The sequence below is a fragment of the Wyeomyia smithii genome, chromosome 1 (genome assembly GCF_029784165.1).
Source record: "Wyeomyia smithii strain HCP4-BCI-WySm-NY-G18 chromosome 1, ASM2978416v1, whole genome shotgun sequence".
Classification (NCBI taxonomy): Eukaryota; Metazoa; Arthropoda; class Insecta; order Diptera; family Culicidae; genus Wyeomyia; species Wyeomyia smithii.
This window is the reverse complement of record NC_073694.1, coordinates 204516414-204532972: the sequence shown is the minus strand read 5'-3', so window position 1 is coordinate 204532972 and position 16559 is coordinate 204516414. Positions and strand designations below refer to the sequence as shown.

Here is a 16559-nt window from a genome sequence, read left to right as displayed (position 1 = left end):
CAATTATTGATGAATCAAATTTCACTTGAGCCTTTGGAACAGAATAATTCCTGGCATCAACAATTGCACATTTCAATGCTTCCAAAGCGGAATCAATATTCACTTCGTTTTGCAAATCAAGCTCATTATTGAAATTTCTCTCAATATGAGTTTTGTATCTTTCCCAATTAGCCTTGTTATAATTAAAAAGAGAGCTCATAGGGTTTAAAACTGATTCATGTGATAAAGAAAAAGTTATTGGAAGATGGTCAGAATCAAAGTCAGCATGTGTGATCAAATCACTACACACATGACTTTGATCTGTTAGCACCAAATCAATTGTTGAAGGGTTTCTTACAGAAGAAAAGCATGTAGGACTATTCGGAGACAAAATAGAATAGTATCCTGAAGAACAATCATTGAATAAAATTTTGCCATTGGAATTACTTTGAGAATTATTCCATGAACGATGTTTAGCGTTAAAATCGCCGATTATGAATAATTTCGAACGATTTCTGGTGAGTTTTTGTAAATCACCTTTAAAATAATTTTTGAGCTCGCGTGTGCATTGAAATGGTAAATATGCTGCGGCAATAAATAAAATCCCAAGTTCAGTTTGAACTTCAATTCCCAAAGTTTCAATAACTTTCGTCTCAAGATGGGGAAGAGCACGATGTTTAATTCGACGATGAATAACAATTGCAACTCCACCGCCGGAACCCTGAATCCTATCATATCTATGAACCACGTAATTGGGATCATATTTTAATTTTATGTTAGGTTTCAAAAATGTTTCAGTAATAATTGCAATATGCACATTATTTACTGTTAAAAAGTTAAAAAGCTCATTCTCATTGGCCTTCAATGAGCGAGCATTCCAATTTAATATTTTAATTGTTTTATTTAAAATCATTGCTAAATTTTAAATTAGAAACAATTTTAATAGTAAAATTTTTGCCTATTTGAATGGCTTCAAACATTGATTTTGCCTGCAACATGGCGTTCATAAGAAGATTCCGATCTCTGATTGCTTACTTTCACCGGGGAGACACTCTCTGTGCTATATAAGAGCCAGCTTATGTTTAAATCAATCATTTTACTAGCGAATGGTGGGAAGGGCGGTCCTGACTTAGTAGCAGCTGGGAGCATCACCGGGTAGCAACAGCGATAGCGGTAACGATAGTGACAGCGGAAACCAGCAGTGTAGCGGTGCCGAGTCTTCCTTCGGCTCACACAAATCAATAAATCAGCAGATGGTAGGGAAAATCTGCCGGCCGTCTAATTTTCAGTGTGAAAACAGCTCCACTCTGTGTTGTTAGAGTGCCTTTATCCCCACTGTCAGGGTGGCACCGAGATGCGATCAACTGAACAACAACTGTCCTTTCAAGGGCAAAACAAATAAATGATCGAAGGCATAATATTTTCTCGTTTTGCGGTATAGTCAAACGTGAAATGTCATTTTAATCTGCAAGCACTCTGACAGTTAAAACTTGTTTGCGCCCGCATTGATTGTTTCATGCCTATTCAGTGATGCCGAATAGGTATGTGCAAATTAAAATTTAGAAGCACTTCAATTCCTTTTGCATAACATTTGAGAAATGATCAGCACCCTTCACTGAAAATGTCAAACGGAGAAGAATTACTATACCTATACTGCCAATGGACGATCAAGGTTTTTTCGCCAAAAAATTCTTCCAGTTTAAAACAGGTTTGTCTGAGTACCATAATTTGTTCAAAAATAACAGTAGGGTCGTGTGAAAAAGCCACGACCGCAAGTTGACGTAAAACTACATAAGGCTGCTAAATATGGATACTTTCGGAACCGGGAGGATGTTCAGAAGTTGGAAATCGAAAATACCAAAACATTCTATTTAAGAAAGCGTTTCTAATGATCCAATTACGGAAACGTACCTAAAATAACTTTCAGTAATTGCAAAAATTGGTCACTCTTTAGTAAAACGAGTTCAAATTAGTCCAAAGAAGGGTGAAAACAAGTCTGAATTTGAAGTTAAGCCGGAAGTCGTTTAGAAACAGATAAAAAAGAAGCAATAATTCAGAACCGTTTAAAACAATGGAGCTAAAATGCCCAAAGTTAATGACACTTCCTAAGTTTCGATGCAAACAATAGTTATTAATGAGGGAGAACGCCGAGTTGTGACAAGGTAGGAAAAAAAATCGGTAGTAAAAAATTAAATATTTACTTTGTCAACACCAGCAAAGCCACAAGTTGGGTAAACCGCGGTAAAGTGTTTTTTATGCTGAGTCGCAGAACTACAAACAACATACCTTGGGGCAAAACGCGCTATTCAAGCTTGAATGGTCAGGATTTTCCACACAAGTGCGTTGAACGCAACCCTTTTCCGAATTCGGGGGGACCCCTTCCTGGTACAGACAGACGGTTGAATGATGGAAATTTCGACTGAACAAACAGCGATAAACACGCCAGTTGGTTCAAATACGTACAGTAGCAACCAAAAACGAACCCTTTAGTTACTGAACAAAGTTTGCAAAATAAATCACACTGATTAAACAGTGATGGGGGCGTACGGAGATGATTTTGGCACCTCATTCCAGTCGGGTCAGCTTGATCAAACACAAACTATCGAGATGAAAGCAAAACAGAATTAGCAACAGGCTTGAAACATTGGCTCTGGCTGGCCAGCAGCATGCTGCAGTTGCGGCTTCACAGACACAGCGGCACATCCAGCGAAACGGGCAACGTGCCGTTTTGCTCTCACTCTCCGCTCGATGATTAGCAGTAAGCACAGGCACAGAGATGCCAGAACTATTTCATGAAAATCCGTAGATTCTACGGATTTCCCGTGTCTTCTTCTTCTTTTCTACGGATTTCCCATATATTCGTAAATCCGTAGAAGTGAACAAATCCGTAGATCTACGGATAAATCCGTAGATCTGGCAAGCCTGGTAAGCAGGCAGTCATCGCAGGGTTAGTTGGGACCAGTTTACGAGAGCATGTGTTATCGGCGGAGGTTCTGGTGTTACCTTTGCCTGTTATTATTTTTTTTTCATTTCTTTTTTTGAGACCACACAGACAAATTGAGCTTTTACGGTATCGGAAGCGAACAAACGGGTATGAGTGTGTACACAGAGAAAGAAAAGCTCTCGCGAGTTGCTTAAAATCTCGCCCCCCCCCCCCCCTCTCACCCGTGCTGCTGCTACCATCAAAAGTATCCAAAACGATCCACCGAAGCTGTGCCGATTCAGCTCGAGCTGGTGGTTGGTAACCAATATCCACATTTGGGCCATATCATCAACAGCTATGCCCTGCTGGATTCGTTCGATTGGGGCTTGTATCGGTGTAGGTGTAGGTGTATGCGAGCGGAGACAGACAACCAGTGCCAGTGTATTCAACAGGCAGTGGCTCTCGCCGGAAAGGTCGCGTAGTTGGCCGTAGAACGTAAGCAACAGTTGAGCTGAACCGCTTCATTAGAGTAGTAGGAATACAGAAAAGTTCTCGTTGGGAAGCGTTTTTCTTTTGTGTGTAACATTCACTGGCTAGTCTTGAATTATTTCGTCCTCATTTTCAATTTATGTGGAATTCAGTGCAATATTCGGTGTTAAATTTTTCGTGTTTCACTATTTTCGGTTGAACTTTGCCATTTGTGTTGGATTAAAATTCGCAAAGTTATCATCGGTGTAATATAGAAGGAGGCAGACCAACCGGAGGAAAACGTTAGTCTCAATAAGCTTTCGCTGTCGGTTACTAGCAGAGGACAGATCTGGTGTGTTTGCATTTAGACGAAAATATTAGCTGCATCTAGCACAATTTTCTCCACAAGCCGGACGGTATAGGACGACATCAGACGGAGGAAGCGGAGAGAGAGAGTGTACGTTTTCTGGTTTTTCGGTGCACACCTGTACAAATGCAGTGCAAACAAAGAGGTGAAAATATGCTCAATTTGAATAAAACATGTCCTGCATTCCGCGTCCAAACAGGGACCCCATGTGTGTGTATGTGTGTTTGTGTGTGGCTTGTGTGCGTACGTAAATAAGGAAAGCAAACATAAAGCTTACGGTGGTTAATTTACCCTTAATGTACATGCACATGGACACATTTATAGTGGAGCCGATTCCTGTCAGCGCCAGGTTCGAGAGACAGACCAGGTCTTTGGACTCAATCTATACGTCACATTCACATACTGGCTCGCTGTAGAGCCAGTAAATCTTAACATAAAATATTACCAATTAAAAACAACTAAGAATTTGCACCAGTAATTGATCTTGCTGCTGGTAATAAAAAACCACGAAAGAGCACAAAGCGGATAGTCAGTCAGTTGTTGGAGTGTATCATTCATTTGATACACCTTCTTACATGTATGTAACATGAGAATGCTTCATCGACGGATGACCACGGCAGAAAAAAAAACGTGAGGATTAATAAGAAGAAATTCACAAAACCATACGTCAGCGGTTGAATCGAAAGTAAAAAAAAAACTTTATATATGCGTGCATACCTGCTTAGTAAGCAGTGCTTACTTCCGAAGTTACTTCGCCTGTTGGCAATCGGACTTTGGCTGGTTTTCCGTTATATGCATATCAAAAAAAAAGTTTTCGATTTGGAGTATGCGAACCAAAATCGCGTTTGCTAAATTTTAATATCGCATGAGTTCAAAGCGAAAAAGATTTTGCTGCGGATTTCCTTGTGGTGCGATCATCCGATGCGAGGCGCCGCCGTCACGGGGCAGAGCAGGCAGATAAATTTCCCTTTTTTACTAGGCTTGCCTTCGCTTTATTATAATCTTACTCGTTTCATCTCGTAACCCCCGTGCGGAGATTAATCACACAACTGGGTATAGTTAAGTCACTGCCGCTGCTGCTGTTGCTGCTGCTGCTGCTGCACAAGGGAGGAGGAGTTTAAAAAGCCAGCACGACAGCGGCTATGAGTCGCGTTTCTGGCGATGGAAGTAATTGCGTTTATTTGCATTATGATAATTTAGCCCAGTATATGAGGTATAAAATGTAGAAACCAGATTTCTTTCGCTATCAGCGCGTCACATGGGCGGCCGCAGCATGGAAATGCAAATTAGATAAAGACACAGCAGAAATCAGTTCGGCTGACTGTCGTCGTCGGTATCGTACTACTAGATAGTGCGTAGCAACTTGAAAAAAAAAAACTTTAGAAGCAGCACAAAAACAGAATTCCTAGCTTTCGGTTTCTTTTACTACAGGTGTTCTCTAGCATAGGGTACAGGAATAAGATTATAAAGGAATAAATCTGCAGGAGAAAAACAAACCGATCTCGTTTGATAATGTGAGAAGTTATTTTGACCGGTCTCGGTTTAGAGATTTCTGTGAGACGCAAAATCGTGTATTTCTACTTTGCTATTATTTCCTATGTAAATAGTTTTGATCTCATCAACGATTTAATCGTTGGAAAGGTCTTTCAAAACAACCTTGAACGGCTTGGCGTTTTTGGTGTCGTATGTAAAAAATTGTACATCCTGTCAGTTAAATATTGAATAACACGATTATGAGCCTTAATTGACTCGGCTTATGAGCGGCATTTGCTTCTACGGCCAATTTGATAGGTAACTTCAACGTCAGAAACAAGCGTTGAAAGTTCCTTTTATGAAAACTTTAAATTCAGAAGAAAGGGTTACTACAATAGGTAGAACTTATTCTTTTAAAAAGAATTTACGTTTTGAATAGATCAATAAGCAAACCATCAAATGCATTTTCGCTGCAAACACCCGAATTTCCCGAGGAAGAATGCTCTCTCTTTCTTCTCGTAGTGTTGCACGGTTTCTTTTTTCGCCCTGTCTTTTCAGGTGACACGAAATACAGGTCGGACTCGATTATTCGGAATACTAAAAAAAATCCGTTCCGGATAATCGAGAATCGAATAAAGGCAAAATTTCGGAATAAAACGAACTCCGAAAAAATGAAATTCCGGATAATCGAGTCTGAAATTCCGGATAATCGAATTCCGGATATTCGAGTTTCCGGATAATCGAGTCTCCGGATAATCGAGTCCGACCTATAATAGGTAGTCTGAGAAAGACTGATGTGAACTAACCTTCAGGTAGTCTTGCACTAACCCTAACTAAACTGCACTAACAAAACACAAACTTTGGTATTAGTATAGGCAGTCAGAGACCAGTTCACAGGTAATCGAAAACACGTCTGAACTGTCGGGCAGCTCAAGACGCACTGCGAAATATTTTATTGACGTACATTTACGTCTTAAGGCAACTTTAGTGTAATTGGAAATTTTTTTTTTTCAAAAAAACTTTTTTTCCTGTGTGGCATTTATAATTTATAATTATAATTTCACACGATTCTTGCGGCGCTGCGTTTTAATGCTGACGCGCGCACTAAGCAATGTTCGATTATGCACCAATATTTTTCAGCTATCATTGCGATCATTTTTCGTGGTCCGCTTTGATGACTTTCTTTCAATCATCGTGGATGCACTTGTCGCACCGATGACGCTAGCTATCTCGATCATGCAAGCGCGCTATAGCGGGCAATGCATTGATCGATGTTTTGATTGGTTACGGTATGCGTAGTCTTACGGGCTGCGTATGCTTGCTTTTAATGTATGCATGTTCAGGCTCCTCCCTGAATTGTATTATAGACTTAAGCAGGGCCTAGGCTTAAGTCAAGACGAGAAATAAAGAACACTCTTATCATGACTACAGAAGTGACATGTTCTTATTTAATGTTTTCACGTTCTTTTATATAATGTTTCACCTGAATTTTGTATGGTCCAATCATAAAAAAATCAGGAAAAATTCATTGTTATACTCATTGTTTAGATAATCTTTTGTAGTTTTTATAAAAAAAATCAAATTTTTAAAATATGAGCTTTTTTAAAAAAATAATTTTTATCTTTTACTTTATTTATTTTTCTTCAATAAGGCTGATACAAATTTCGAATTCTTTTTATGTCCAAGGTTATCAAAGTAAGCGAGGGGGGGGGGGGGGGTGGCAAAAAATAAATAGCACCGAGACGAAAAAACAGAAATATCTTTGATCAAAGTTTGTGTTGTTTGTGCAATCACTCTGCGACATTTTTAACCAAACTAAGGGCACTATAATCCACAAAAATGGCTAAAAAGCTGTAATCTTTTCCTGGACAACTTGTTTGAGCTTTAGGACAAATATATCCCAGATCTTTTTCAGCACTCGGCACAAAAAAGTGCAACGTAGATGAACGCAACTCTGAAATCCCAGTAAAAAAAACGTATTCGATCATATATGAAACCGAACAATAGCGGTCCAATTCGAGCTTTTTCTGCTGAAAAATCAGTTTTTGTGCTAAAGAGCCATTTGAAAAAGAATCTCATATCGGTTGAAAAATGTTCCCTGATTATTTTTCAGGTTTCCCTGATATTCCCTGATTTCCCTGATCGAAAAACGAATTCCCTGACATTTCCTGATCTTTCAGGTTTTCGACACCCTGTGCTGATCAATTTCACCCCAAACACACTACACAGTGTTTTTATTTTGCTGATTTCGTGCTTGGAGTTATTTGCGTCCTCATATTTGTATTCAGTGATAGACTTCTTTAGTAAAAGTTTCGCTTCATTTAAATTGAACGACTAGGTTAGGGGAATAGACAGCCAGCATCTCCAAAAAAGTTGTGGAAGATGCTTTTTCAACAACTTTATCGAAGATTTCAAGATTCTATCTCTTATATGTGAATAGATATAAATAGTTGTTATATGACCAATACATATTGTTGCTGAACATTTCAACTCATTCTTATTTAAACATTTTAATTCAAAATTTAAGGTTTCAAGGCTTAATTCAACGTTACGTTCAATTACTCAATAATTGGCGAAAAATCTCAGATAACTATTTGATATTCTGAAAGACATCTATTCGGCTTCCAAAAGATTATAAAAGCATTTGGTCGTAAGACATTTTTTCGATTATTTTAATGAAAAAAACATTTTGTTTGAAAATTCGTCTTAAATATAAGAGATAGAAATTTGACATCTTCTTCAAAGTTGTTGGCAAAAGCATCTGCTACAACTTTCTTGAAGACACAGGCTGTCTATCTCACAGTTTTGGAAAAAAAATCATAGGTGGATTTTGGGTAGATTAATCACTAAATCGTCGATTTGAAAGAAGCATAATAATACTTTATACTTTATCAAAAAAGTAGGTTATTAATAAAATCAAACATTAGGATAACAAGATGAAAAAAACGGGCATTGGTTAATTTCTCCCCATTTCACGGTAACTGTGATATAAGGCTGCGAAACTTACGGCTATTCCCGGAGTATGTGAAACAAAAAACATACACAAAAATACCTAAAAAATTTACCACAGGAAATAATATTTCGACTCCTATTCGAATTTCTCAGTAAAGTAATGTTCAGTTCTCAGTAAAGACTTTGTGTTGATTTTTCTCAGTTTCTTGTGAATTGATAACATATTTTACAGTCAATTTTCATTCTAATTTTCATAGGTTTTTTTTTGCAATTCTCCGCCAAACAAATTTTGATCGCAATTACATCATGGAGATAGTTTTTATTATTTTAAACTCTGTCTCTCCATAAAAAATAGTGGAAAATGTGTCAGAGATTTATTGTTATTGATATGATAATATCAATTTTAAAAGCCGGTAATTTCTAAGAAAATCGAGAAAATTGATTTATATATTATTTCAGAAAACCACCTGGCAACCCACATTTTTTACATTTTATTCCTATTAGCTTCTTTAGTGCAGTACTGAAAACCTTACAGCGTAAACCTATAAATGGCTACAAAAAATGTCCAGCAGCGTTCATGGGGATTATGGAATTCCGGTCACGATGTGCCCCAATGGATTTATAAGTAATGGATTATAAGTTCCCTTTAAATTGAGTTATCGGTTTTCATCATTACCGTTCTGTAACATTTCAGCAGGGTGCTGGTGTGAAAAAAAAAACAAGAATGAACGACAGAAAAAATTGCGCGCTAACAGTAAATTTTAACTCCATTAGAGACCTCTGATGCTAAACAATATAGGAAGTTGATAATAATTCGACGTTTGAATAACTTCTTGAGCGTTCAAGTTCAGGCAATACTGGACGGCAAAGAACTAATCGCCCAACAATTTGCAGGCCAGCGATGATCAGGGGACAATAATGTAAAATATTGAATCAGAAATTTACTAGTGATTATCAATAGATTTCGATTGACGATAGAATTCTTCTTTAACAAACATTCAGCGTTGCAAGAAAAAAATTGCAACGATTAGAATCGGGAAATACAATTTTATGGAAGCTGATTCGGTTAATTTTTATATCTCTTCACAAATGTGCTTGTGACAAGCTGAAAAGGGTAAATGGAACAGTGTTGTCATCAGTGCCACTTGAGAACCCGGAGGGCACAACTTTTTCAGTCGATTGTTGTACTTTTGAAAGGGGAAAATCTTTATAATTCGTTCAAAAGGCGGAAACAGCTTGAACTTGTCTTGTATAAATATGGATTTTCGGTTCAAAGAGAAACCGGCTTGATGGTACAAAAAACTAAATGACAGAGATGGGACTGTATGTCAACTAAAATTAATCATAATACTATTAGATATTTTGATATAAATGATTAGCAGTTTTACTTAGTTCATCAGCCCCACATATCGAATGATGGAAGGTAAACGACCCGATTGAGGCTTGATTCATTTGTACGAATTTGAAAACAAGTATTGATTATTACAGAACAGGATAAAAGTCGCAACTGCACCTCTAGTTTTGCCAGAATGCTCCATTTGAGGCGCTAACCAAAATTCAGGTGATAATTTTGCGGCGAGCGGAAATTAAAATGTCACGATTACATTAGTTCGTTTAAATGATCCAATTTTCGAAACGGTGCGCCAAGCGTCGAATTAATGTAAGTTGAAATAATCACCACTGCTGGGATTATGTTCAATCGTCATTTAATCGGGAAGATCATTGTTAGTTACGAGCAATTAAAGCACATGAGCTGGACTAGACCACTGCACTGCTAGTCGAAATAGCTTCTGTTCCACGACGGTGGTGACGGTTATGACGCGCACATACGTTCGAGGCTGACTCATAAAGTAGAATCCCCGTTAGGCGAACAATCGCTGCTTACCACGTCTTAATGGGTACTGCCAAAAGTGTGGACAACCCTCCCCCAGGGGAGGAAGCTAGGAGGCTACAAATTGAACACAACCGCACGGAAAGATTCCGCTAACTCGTTTTGCAGTTCATCGTATAACACACTATATCGTACAGACGAAGAAAATTGCTACTGGGAACGGTTCCGCGATATTGCGTACTTCAAAAGTTTGCCAGTTCATGCTCTTCACCTTACGATTGACACCGTCAATCGACTGTCTGTCCGGTCCAGGAGAATGCTCTCGTCCGGTTGCACAAAAAAAAGGCAAAAGGCAAATATTTTTCTCTGATTTGCTTGCTTTCTACGTGCATTAAAGAGGCCTATTACTTCCCCTCGATAGTCCACTTAAGCTTATTCTTTCGAACCGATCGAACGTTCGTTCCTGGGGGCTTTATAGGAAAGAAAAAAACACACCGAGGATGGTGCAATTATTCCGTTTATCGTTTCCCTGAAAGGCCGCCTGAAATGATGTAATTTTACTATACCTACTCGTTATTTCACGCCACGCGAACTTCAAACAGCGTAATAAAGCAAAAATAGGTGCCGCTTTGTTGGGGTTAGATATTCGGCACAGAGTAAACAACAAACTCCTCGTAGTACAATTTTCATTGAATCCCACGCCGTTTTCGAAGAAGCTTGCTTCTTTCCCCAGACACTCCTACGCAAAACGCCCTAGCCAATACTCACGCACCAAACAGCGACGGTTCATCCCTGGGAAGCCGAACCGAATGACGTCATTCGGTGGTGGAAAGCACATGCTTTCATGCAAGTTCAATGGAATCCTGGGGGAAAATTTAGTGCAACCGAACGAAATTCCATCAATGAAGACAAGGAATGTCGAAAGAAGTGCAAGCAAGCCAGCTGTGACAACTGTGGTGTAAGAAGAGCGTATGATTGTGTGGGAACTAGCCGATGCGTTTGATCCTAGCTGGGAGGCACCGAGTGGACAGGTATTAGAAATCCGAGAAAATTGTTGATGAAAATTTAATTATTTGCCGTTGAGAGGACCAATTACGTTTTTAATTATTCATGAGCAGACTCCAAGTTGGTTTCGATGTGCCCGCCCTGTGCCGGTATGACTTCGCGTTCAGTTAGCGACATTGCCGTGGGCAGGATTAAGGTTACGGGTAAAGATAAAGTGTTCGCACATATCGAATAACCTGATAATTGCGTTAAAATGGTTACGCATTTACTAATATCTTTTTGCTGTTGATTTTTTTGCTTGATAGCCGAGGCTATTCTGAGATACTTCACAAACATTTCCAAGATGTTTTGAGATGTTTTTAAAATATTTTCCAGAATAAGTATATTTTAAAATACAATTGAAAACAATTCCTAGAACCTTCAAGAGAAATGATAGCAACATGAGATCATGCATGCTGACTGAGGAGTAGCAGCAGTTCAGTGAGAGTAGGAGGATACACACTCTCATTTATTTTCTTCTTTTGACAAAAAACAACACGATCACTGATCACAGTGACAGTCAAATGTTTCTGGTCACAGTGATGAGTCCATACAAAGCCGCTTAGTAGGTGGATTGGATAGTTATTGAAGGATAGGAATACATTAATTCCACTTTATTGTTGTATTCTGAATTCCAATCAGAAAATTTTATGGAAATCTCCTTTGTGAGGTTTAACTTCTAGGGTGGTTAATATTGATATTTACCACCGACCATAACGTGTGTCTATTACAAGACGGATAATAGACAGATTCGATTTAATACAATTTTAAACTCGATTATATCCAGCAGAAATAAAAATATTTCCAATTTCAAATATCACTGGTGAAGCATTGCAACCCATGCTGAAAATTTTGAAGATCTATACGAAAGAAAAGGGGGTTGAATATATTCACGCTACGTAATTAACGAACGTTCCCTAATTGATTCATGAAATAAGAAAAAAGGAAAAAATAAACATGAAAGTTAACATGAAATAAATTAAAAAAAATCACAGACTACAAAGTCAAACGAAATAAAAAATATGAAACATGAAAAAATGTAACAAAAAAATAAGAATAAATAATGAAACAGAAACATATAAAAACATTAAAAAGATATACAAAAATTTGAAAAAAAAATCTAACAAATCAAACAAAGTACATATAAATAAATAAGTCAAACAAACATAAAAAATCAAACGATAAGGTTTTTGATAATGAAACGATAGGGATTAAAACTTTCTTTTCGCATAGATATTGTTATTTTAAGTACAGTTTGATGTTTTGCCTCGAAATACCCATTAAAAATAAGGCTCAAAAGTACAAATTGAAAAAAAAATAAAATTTTTGAAAAGAGTTTAAATTTATTCAACCCTAAGAGACAAACAAAAACAAAACGGCTCTAGAATTTTCCAATAAGGAACAACAATAGTGATTTTGTGTATGATGGAAAACCCGGATAGGACTTTTTTGCATGCAATTACTAATAAGTATTGACAAACATGGCGAAAATGATAAGGCTGATACAAATTGCGAATTCTTTTTATGTCCAAGGTTATCAAAGTTAGCAAAGGGGGTGGCAAAAAATGAATAACTCCGAGACGAAAAAAAAGAAACATCTTTGATCAAAGTTTGTGTGCAAGTTATGACGTTTGTAACACTCAAATAAATGTTGAAAAATAACACTTTATTATTATTATTTATTTCGCTTGCCTTTCGACGACATTCTCGCTGTCACCTGACTTGTTTGTGACCGAAAACCAATGAAATGAACAAAACGGTTTGAGCTCTTTTTTTTCTTCCCCTTCCAATATTCAAGATTTTTTAAGGGGGGGGGTGACATAAAATGAAAATAAAATTTGTAACGGCCTAACAAAAAATTAGATAAACATCAGACAACAAAAAGACAAAAAATAAGATAAAATGAAACGAAAATTAAACATATACTACAAAATAAAATAAAAAAGGTGACAAAGTCAAGCCGAAAGGAATATAAAATGAGCAAAAACTGAGGAAATATATTAACAATGGCAAACAAGTTTATTTTTTGAGACAGAAATGATATGAAATCGCGAGAAAAATGAGACAAAAATAGAATAATGCAGAATAGAAATGAAACGAAAACATAACAAGAATAAGATAGAAATATAATAAAAATGAAAATAAGACGAAAATTGATCTAAAGTGGAACCAAACTGCGTCATAAGTTACACAAGAATGGAGCTTATATAAAACAAAACAGAAACAAAAAACAGAATTAAAAAAATGACACAGAAACGAAACAAGGTTTATACAAATACATATAGGATAAAAATAAAATAATTTTATCAAAAATGTCAAGGATTCTCAATAGGTCAAAAATTTGAAAACAAGCCAGAAATGAAGAAGTTGAAGAGGTTGTGTATGAGACACGACCGCAAGGTTAAAGTACTATAATGATCTTTGATGAGGAGAAAGTTTCTAAGGTTACTGAAACATAATTGTTGCTAGAATACCTCTTCACAGTAAAAAAAAAAAACATGGGTGGAATTGAATGCTGCGGTGATGCTAGATTCGTAATAAGCTCCTAAATAACCTACCTCGAAAATATTCATATTTAGGTTTAGCTATTTTAAGCTGTTTTCCAGTACCCGGAAGCCAGCATCTTGAATTTTTAATTGGCAGCTGAGGTCGATTTTTGACTTCTACGCATAATCAGGAAATACCCATATTGTGTGATATTCGGCCATTTTTGGCTGTTTTTCGAAAACCTGAAGTCACCATCCTGGAATTCAAAATGATATCTGGGGTCGATTCTCTGCCTCTGGTTGTCATCCCGTACCAAACAAGGCTCTACATTTTTTACTAGTACAATAGTTAGCATCATAAAATCACAATTGAATTTTGGCATTACTTATTTTTTAATCGATTACTGCAAGAATGAAGGGAGTCCGGAATTGACTGAGTTACATAAGTCACAATTTCATCACGCTTTATATATTTTCGGTATATCAAACGTCTTTAAGGATTTTTCGTCAAAAAAATATTTCGCTGCGTTAAATAAATTTTTGTTTAATTTTTAAGAACTTTGCTTTCAGAACACAGTTCTTTTGTCAAATTAACGAAGTACCGAGGAGGAATAAGTATTTGTCTGCGAGTGAAAAAATTGTTTATTGAAAATTTATAGCCCTCAGAACCGGATGCAACAAATTCTATATTCATAAAATATTTGAAAAAAGAAATTTTAAGATATTATCAAGACTTATAGTGTTTTATTATAGTGTTTTGCTCACTTTCCAAAAAAACACTCTCTTCAACCCGCACGCACGGCTCTGTATAAACCAGCAAACATTCTTGAAGTGTTAGTGCTCGAACTATGGAATCAGGAACTGTCCGGTGGAAAGCTGAATCAAACGTAATTGATTCATTATTCGTATTGATTCCTTGTGACAGCTGATATGGACAATTGAAGCAACATTAGCGGTATTAAGCAGCAGCAACAACAGAACGTGTCTGAAGTTAAAAATAGTGACACGTTTACTACCTTGTGGTTAGTAGATCGTTAGTCACACCTGGGAAACCACGGCATCAACCTTAGCGGATGCGAACTACAAGTGCATCTCACTGTAAGAATCTTCAACTTTGATAGCGAGAAAATAAACCGATTAATTCACGATTGTTCAAATGTTCTCTTGAGGGTGCTTTTAGTATAATGAAAGCACATTTTGTTTTATTTTTATCCTCAGCCTCCTACTTATTCATGCTTTGGAAAGCGTAAACATTGCTCACTACAATAGACTAATAAAAGAGCTGGAAGGAAAATCAATCTACGCTTTCCCATGAATTCTGCGGCTGAGACTGGGGAAGATTTATTTTTTGCCCGCAAAATCGCAGGGCCTAGATGTCGTTTAGCGTACAGTCACATAGGTTAGAGCTAAACTTTGATTGACGCGTAACGGTGTGGTGGAACTCTCTGATAGCTCTAGTGAATGGCAGTAGGTCGCACACGTATATCTAAATAGTAATGTGTTAGCGAATCGTACTCTCCTGTTGCTTTTTTATTTCTAACTCTCCACATATCTAAGCCATACGTTCACTTTTGTTCATAGCAGACAACACAAAGCGGAATATAGCATAGTACCTATAAATAGTAAAATTAAAGCAACAACAACAGCAACAATTTCAGTTAACCAACCATGTTCTAAAGAAAGTGCCTTTTTTTTCTTTTCTCTTTTTTCTCTCCTATTGCTCTCTGTTCACCAACAAAATAATATCTGTCGAATCAATCACACATGAAACGATAAATTAAACACGCACCATTGCACCATATGAAAAAAACACCCCTTGCATAAGCCGTCCACTAACTACCAACACCACCACTCCCACTACCACCACCTACATCACCTGTGGCCACTTGCTGGGATAAAATAAAGGCTCCTGCGGGCCGAACTATTCCATTTGCGGAAGAAAGGTAACGTGAAGGCCCTGGTCGGGGGTTCCCTCGATCGGCCGAACTATATCGAATCGACCCGTTCCTGCTCGCGCTGTGCCGCCGAGCTGGGAAGGATCATCAACCGAGGAGCACCGTGTCGTTCCTGCCGGCTGCGGGTGTGCAAGGGGTGTCGGGAATTCTCCACTCGCACCACTGACTGGGTATGCGTAGTGTGTCACAAGCAAATGTGAGTGCACTGCTGGACCCGCGAGGGTACGGCACAAAGGAATATGAGCCTTTTTTCATTAATACCTTGATCCCCCTCCAGTGCGCAGTGTTGTGCAGGATAAAGCCCAAACAATAAAAATCAACAACAAAGTGTCCTTTGCTACTCTCGTACTACAAAGCTATCATCTGTGTGTTTCTCTAGCGAATTTTGTTGCAATTGTATCTATTTGTTTTAATTTCACTGCAGCGAAGTCACGCTGGAACCTACTTTCTGTGTTGTTGCTTGCTCGATGTGTATATCTCCCATCTTGGAATTCTATCCCATTTCCGCAGCACGACGCTCGACGGTGTTTTAGTGTCACACAAGAATGATATTTACTGCCACAACCTCCCACCCCGCCCCCGAATTCCTAGTACGTATACGAATGACTATGGTATTAGAGGATATGTACGGTGCGGTGTAACGGAAAACCCGCCTGCAGTAGATTCCCTCCTCCCTCCTACGCGTTTGAATTGTTAGCTGTAGAGCTTTTATTTTCTCGTCTTTCCAACTGTATGGCCTTTCCTCTATTTGTCTGTCGAACTCAATACGCATCAGGCGCGTTCGATTGTACGACTGTATAGTGTTTGATTTTAACGACAAACCATTCTGTAATGCTTGTGCCCTGGGGCTCGGGTGGATGAATGGTATCATGTTGACTTTGTAGGGTTGTAACGAGATGGGAAAAAAACGAGCGAGGTAAAACAATGAAATCTATACATATTTTTTAGGCTAAAAATATCTGAAAATATAATTTTCATCAGTTTTTGCCAAACAGTCCACTCCTAGCCAATTCCTATGTCATTAGTGCTGGCAATAAAAAGACCATCTCGGATCAGGTATAGAGCAACAGTGCGGATCTTG

The 16559-nt window shown here is 37.8% G+C and overlaps 1 protein-coding gene across 8 annotated transcripts in view; it reads left to right on the top strand.

Annotated features, from left to right (window-relative positions):
- The window catches only part of LOC129717939 (serine-rich adhesin for platelets-like), a 118668-nt gene that overhangs the window by 19197 nt on the left and 82912 nt on the right, over nt 1–16559 (top strand). For 5 of the 8 annotated variants that reach the window (XM_055668231.1, XM_055668234.1, XM_055668232.1 and 2 more), the window contains exon 3: nt 15429–15674. The exons of 1 other annotated variant lie outside the window; for it this stretch is intronic. In XM_055668231.1, coding sequence (XP_055524206.1) covers nt 15429–15674 — 246 coding nt within the window. Of the gene's footprint in view, nt 1–3387; nt 3883–15428; nt 15701–16559 lie in introns of those variants that run through there. 2 more of the 8 variants (XM_055668237.1, XM_055668236.1) reach the window with 2 other exon arrangements.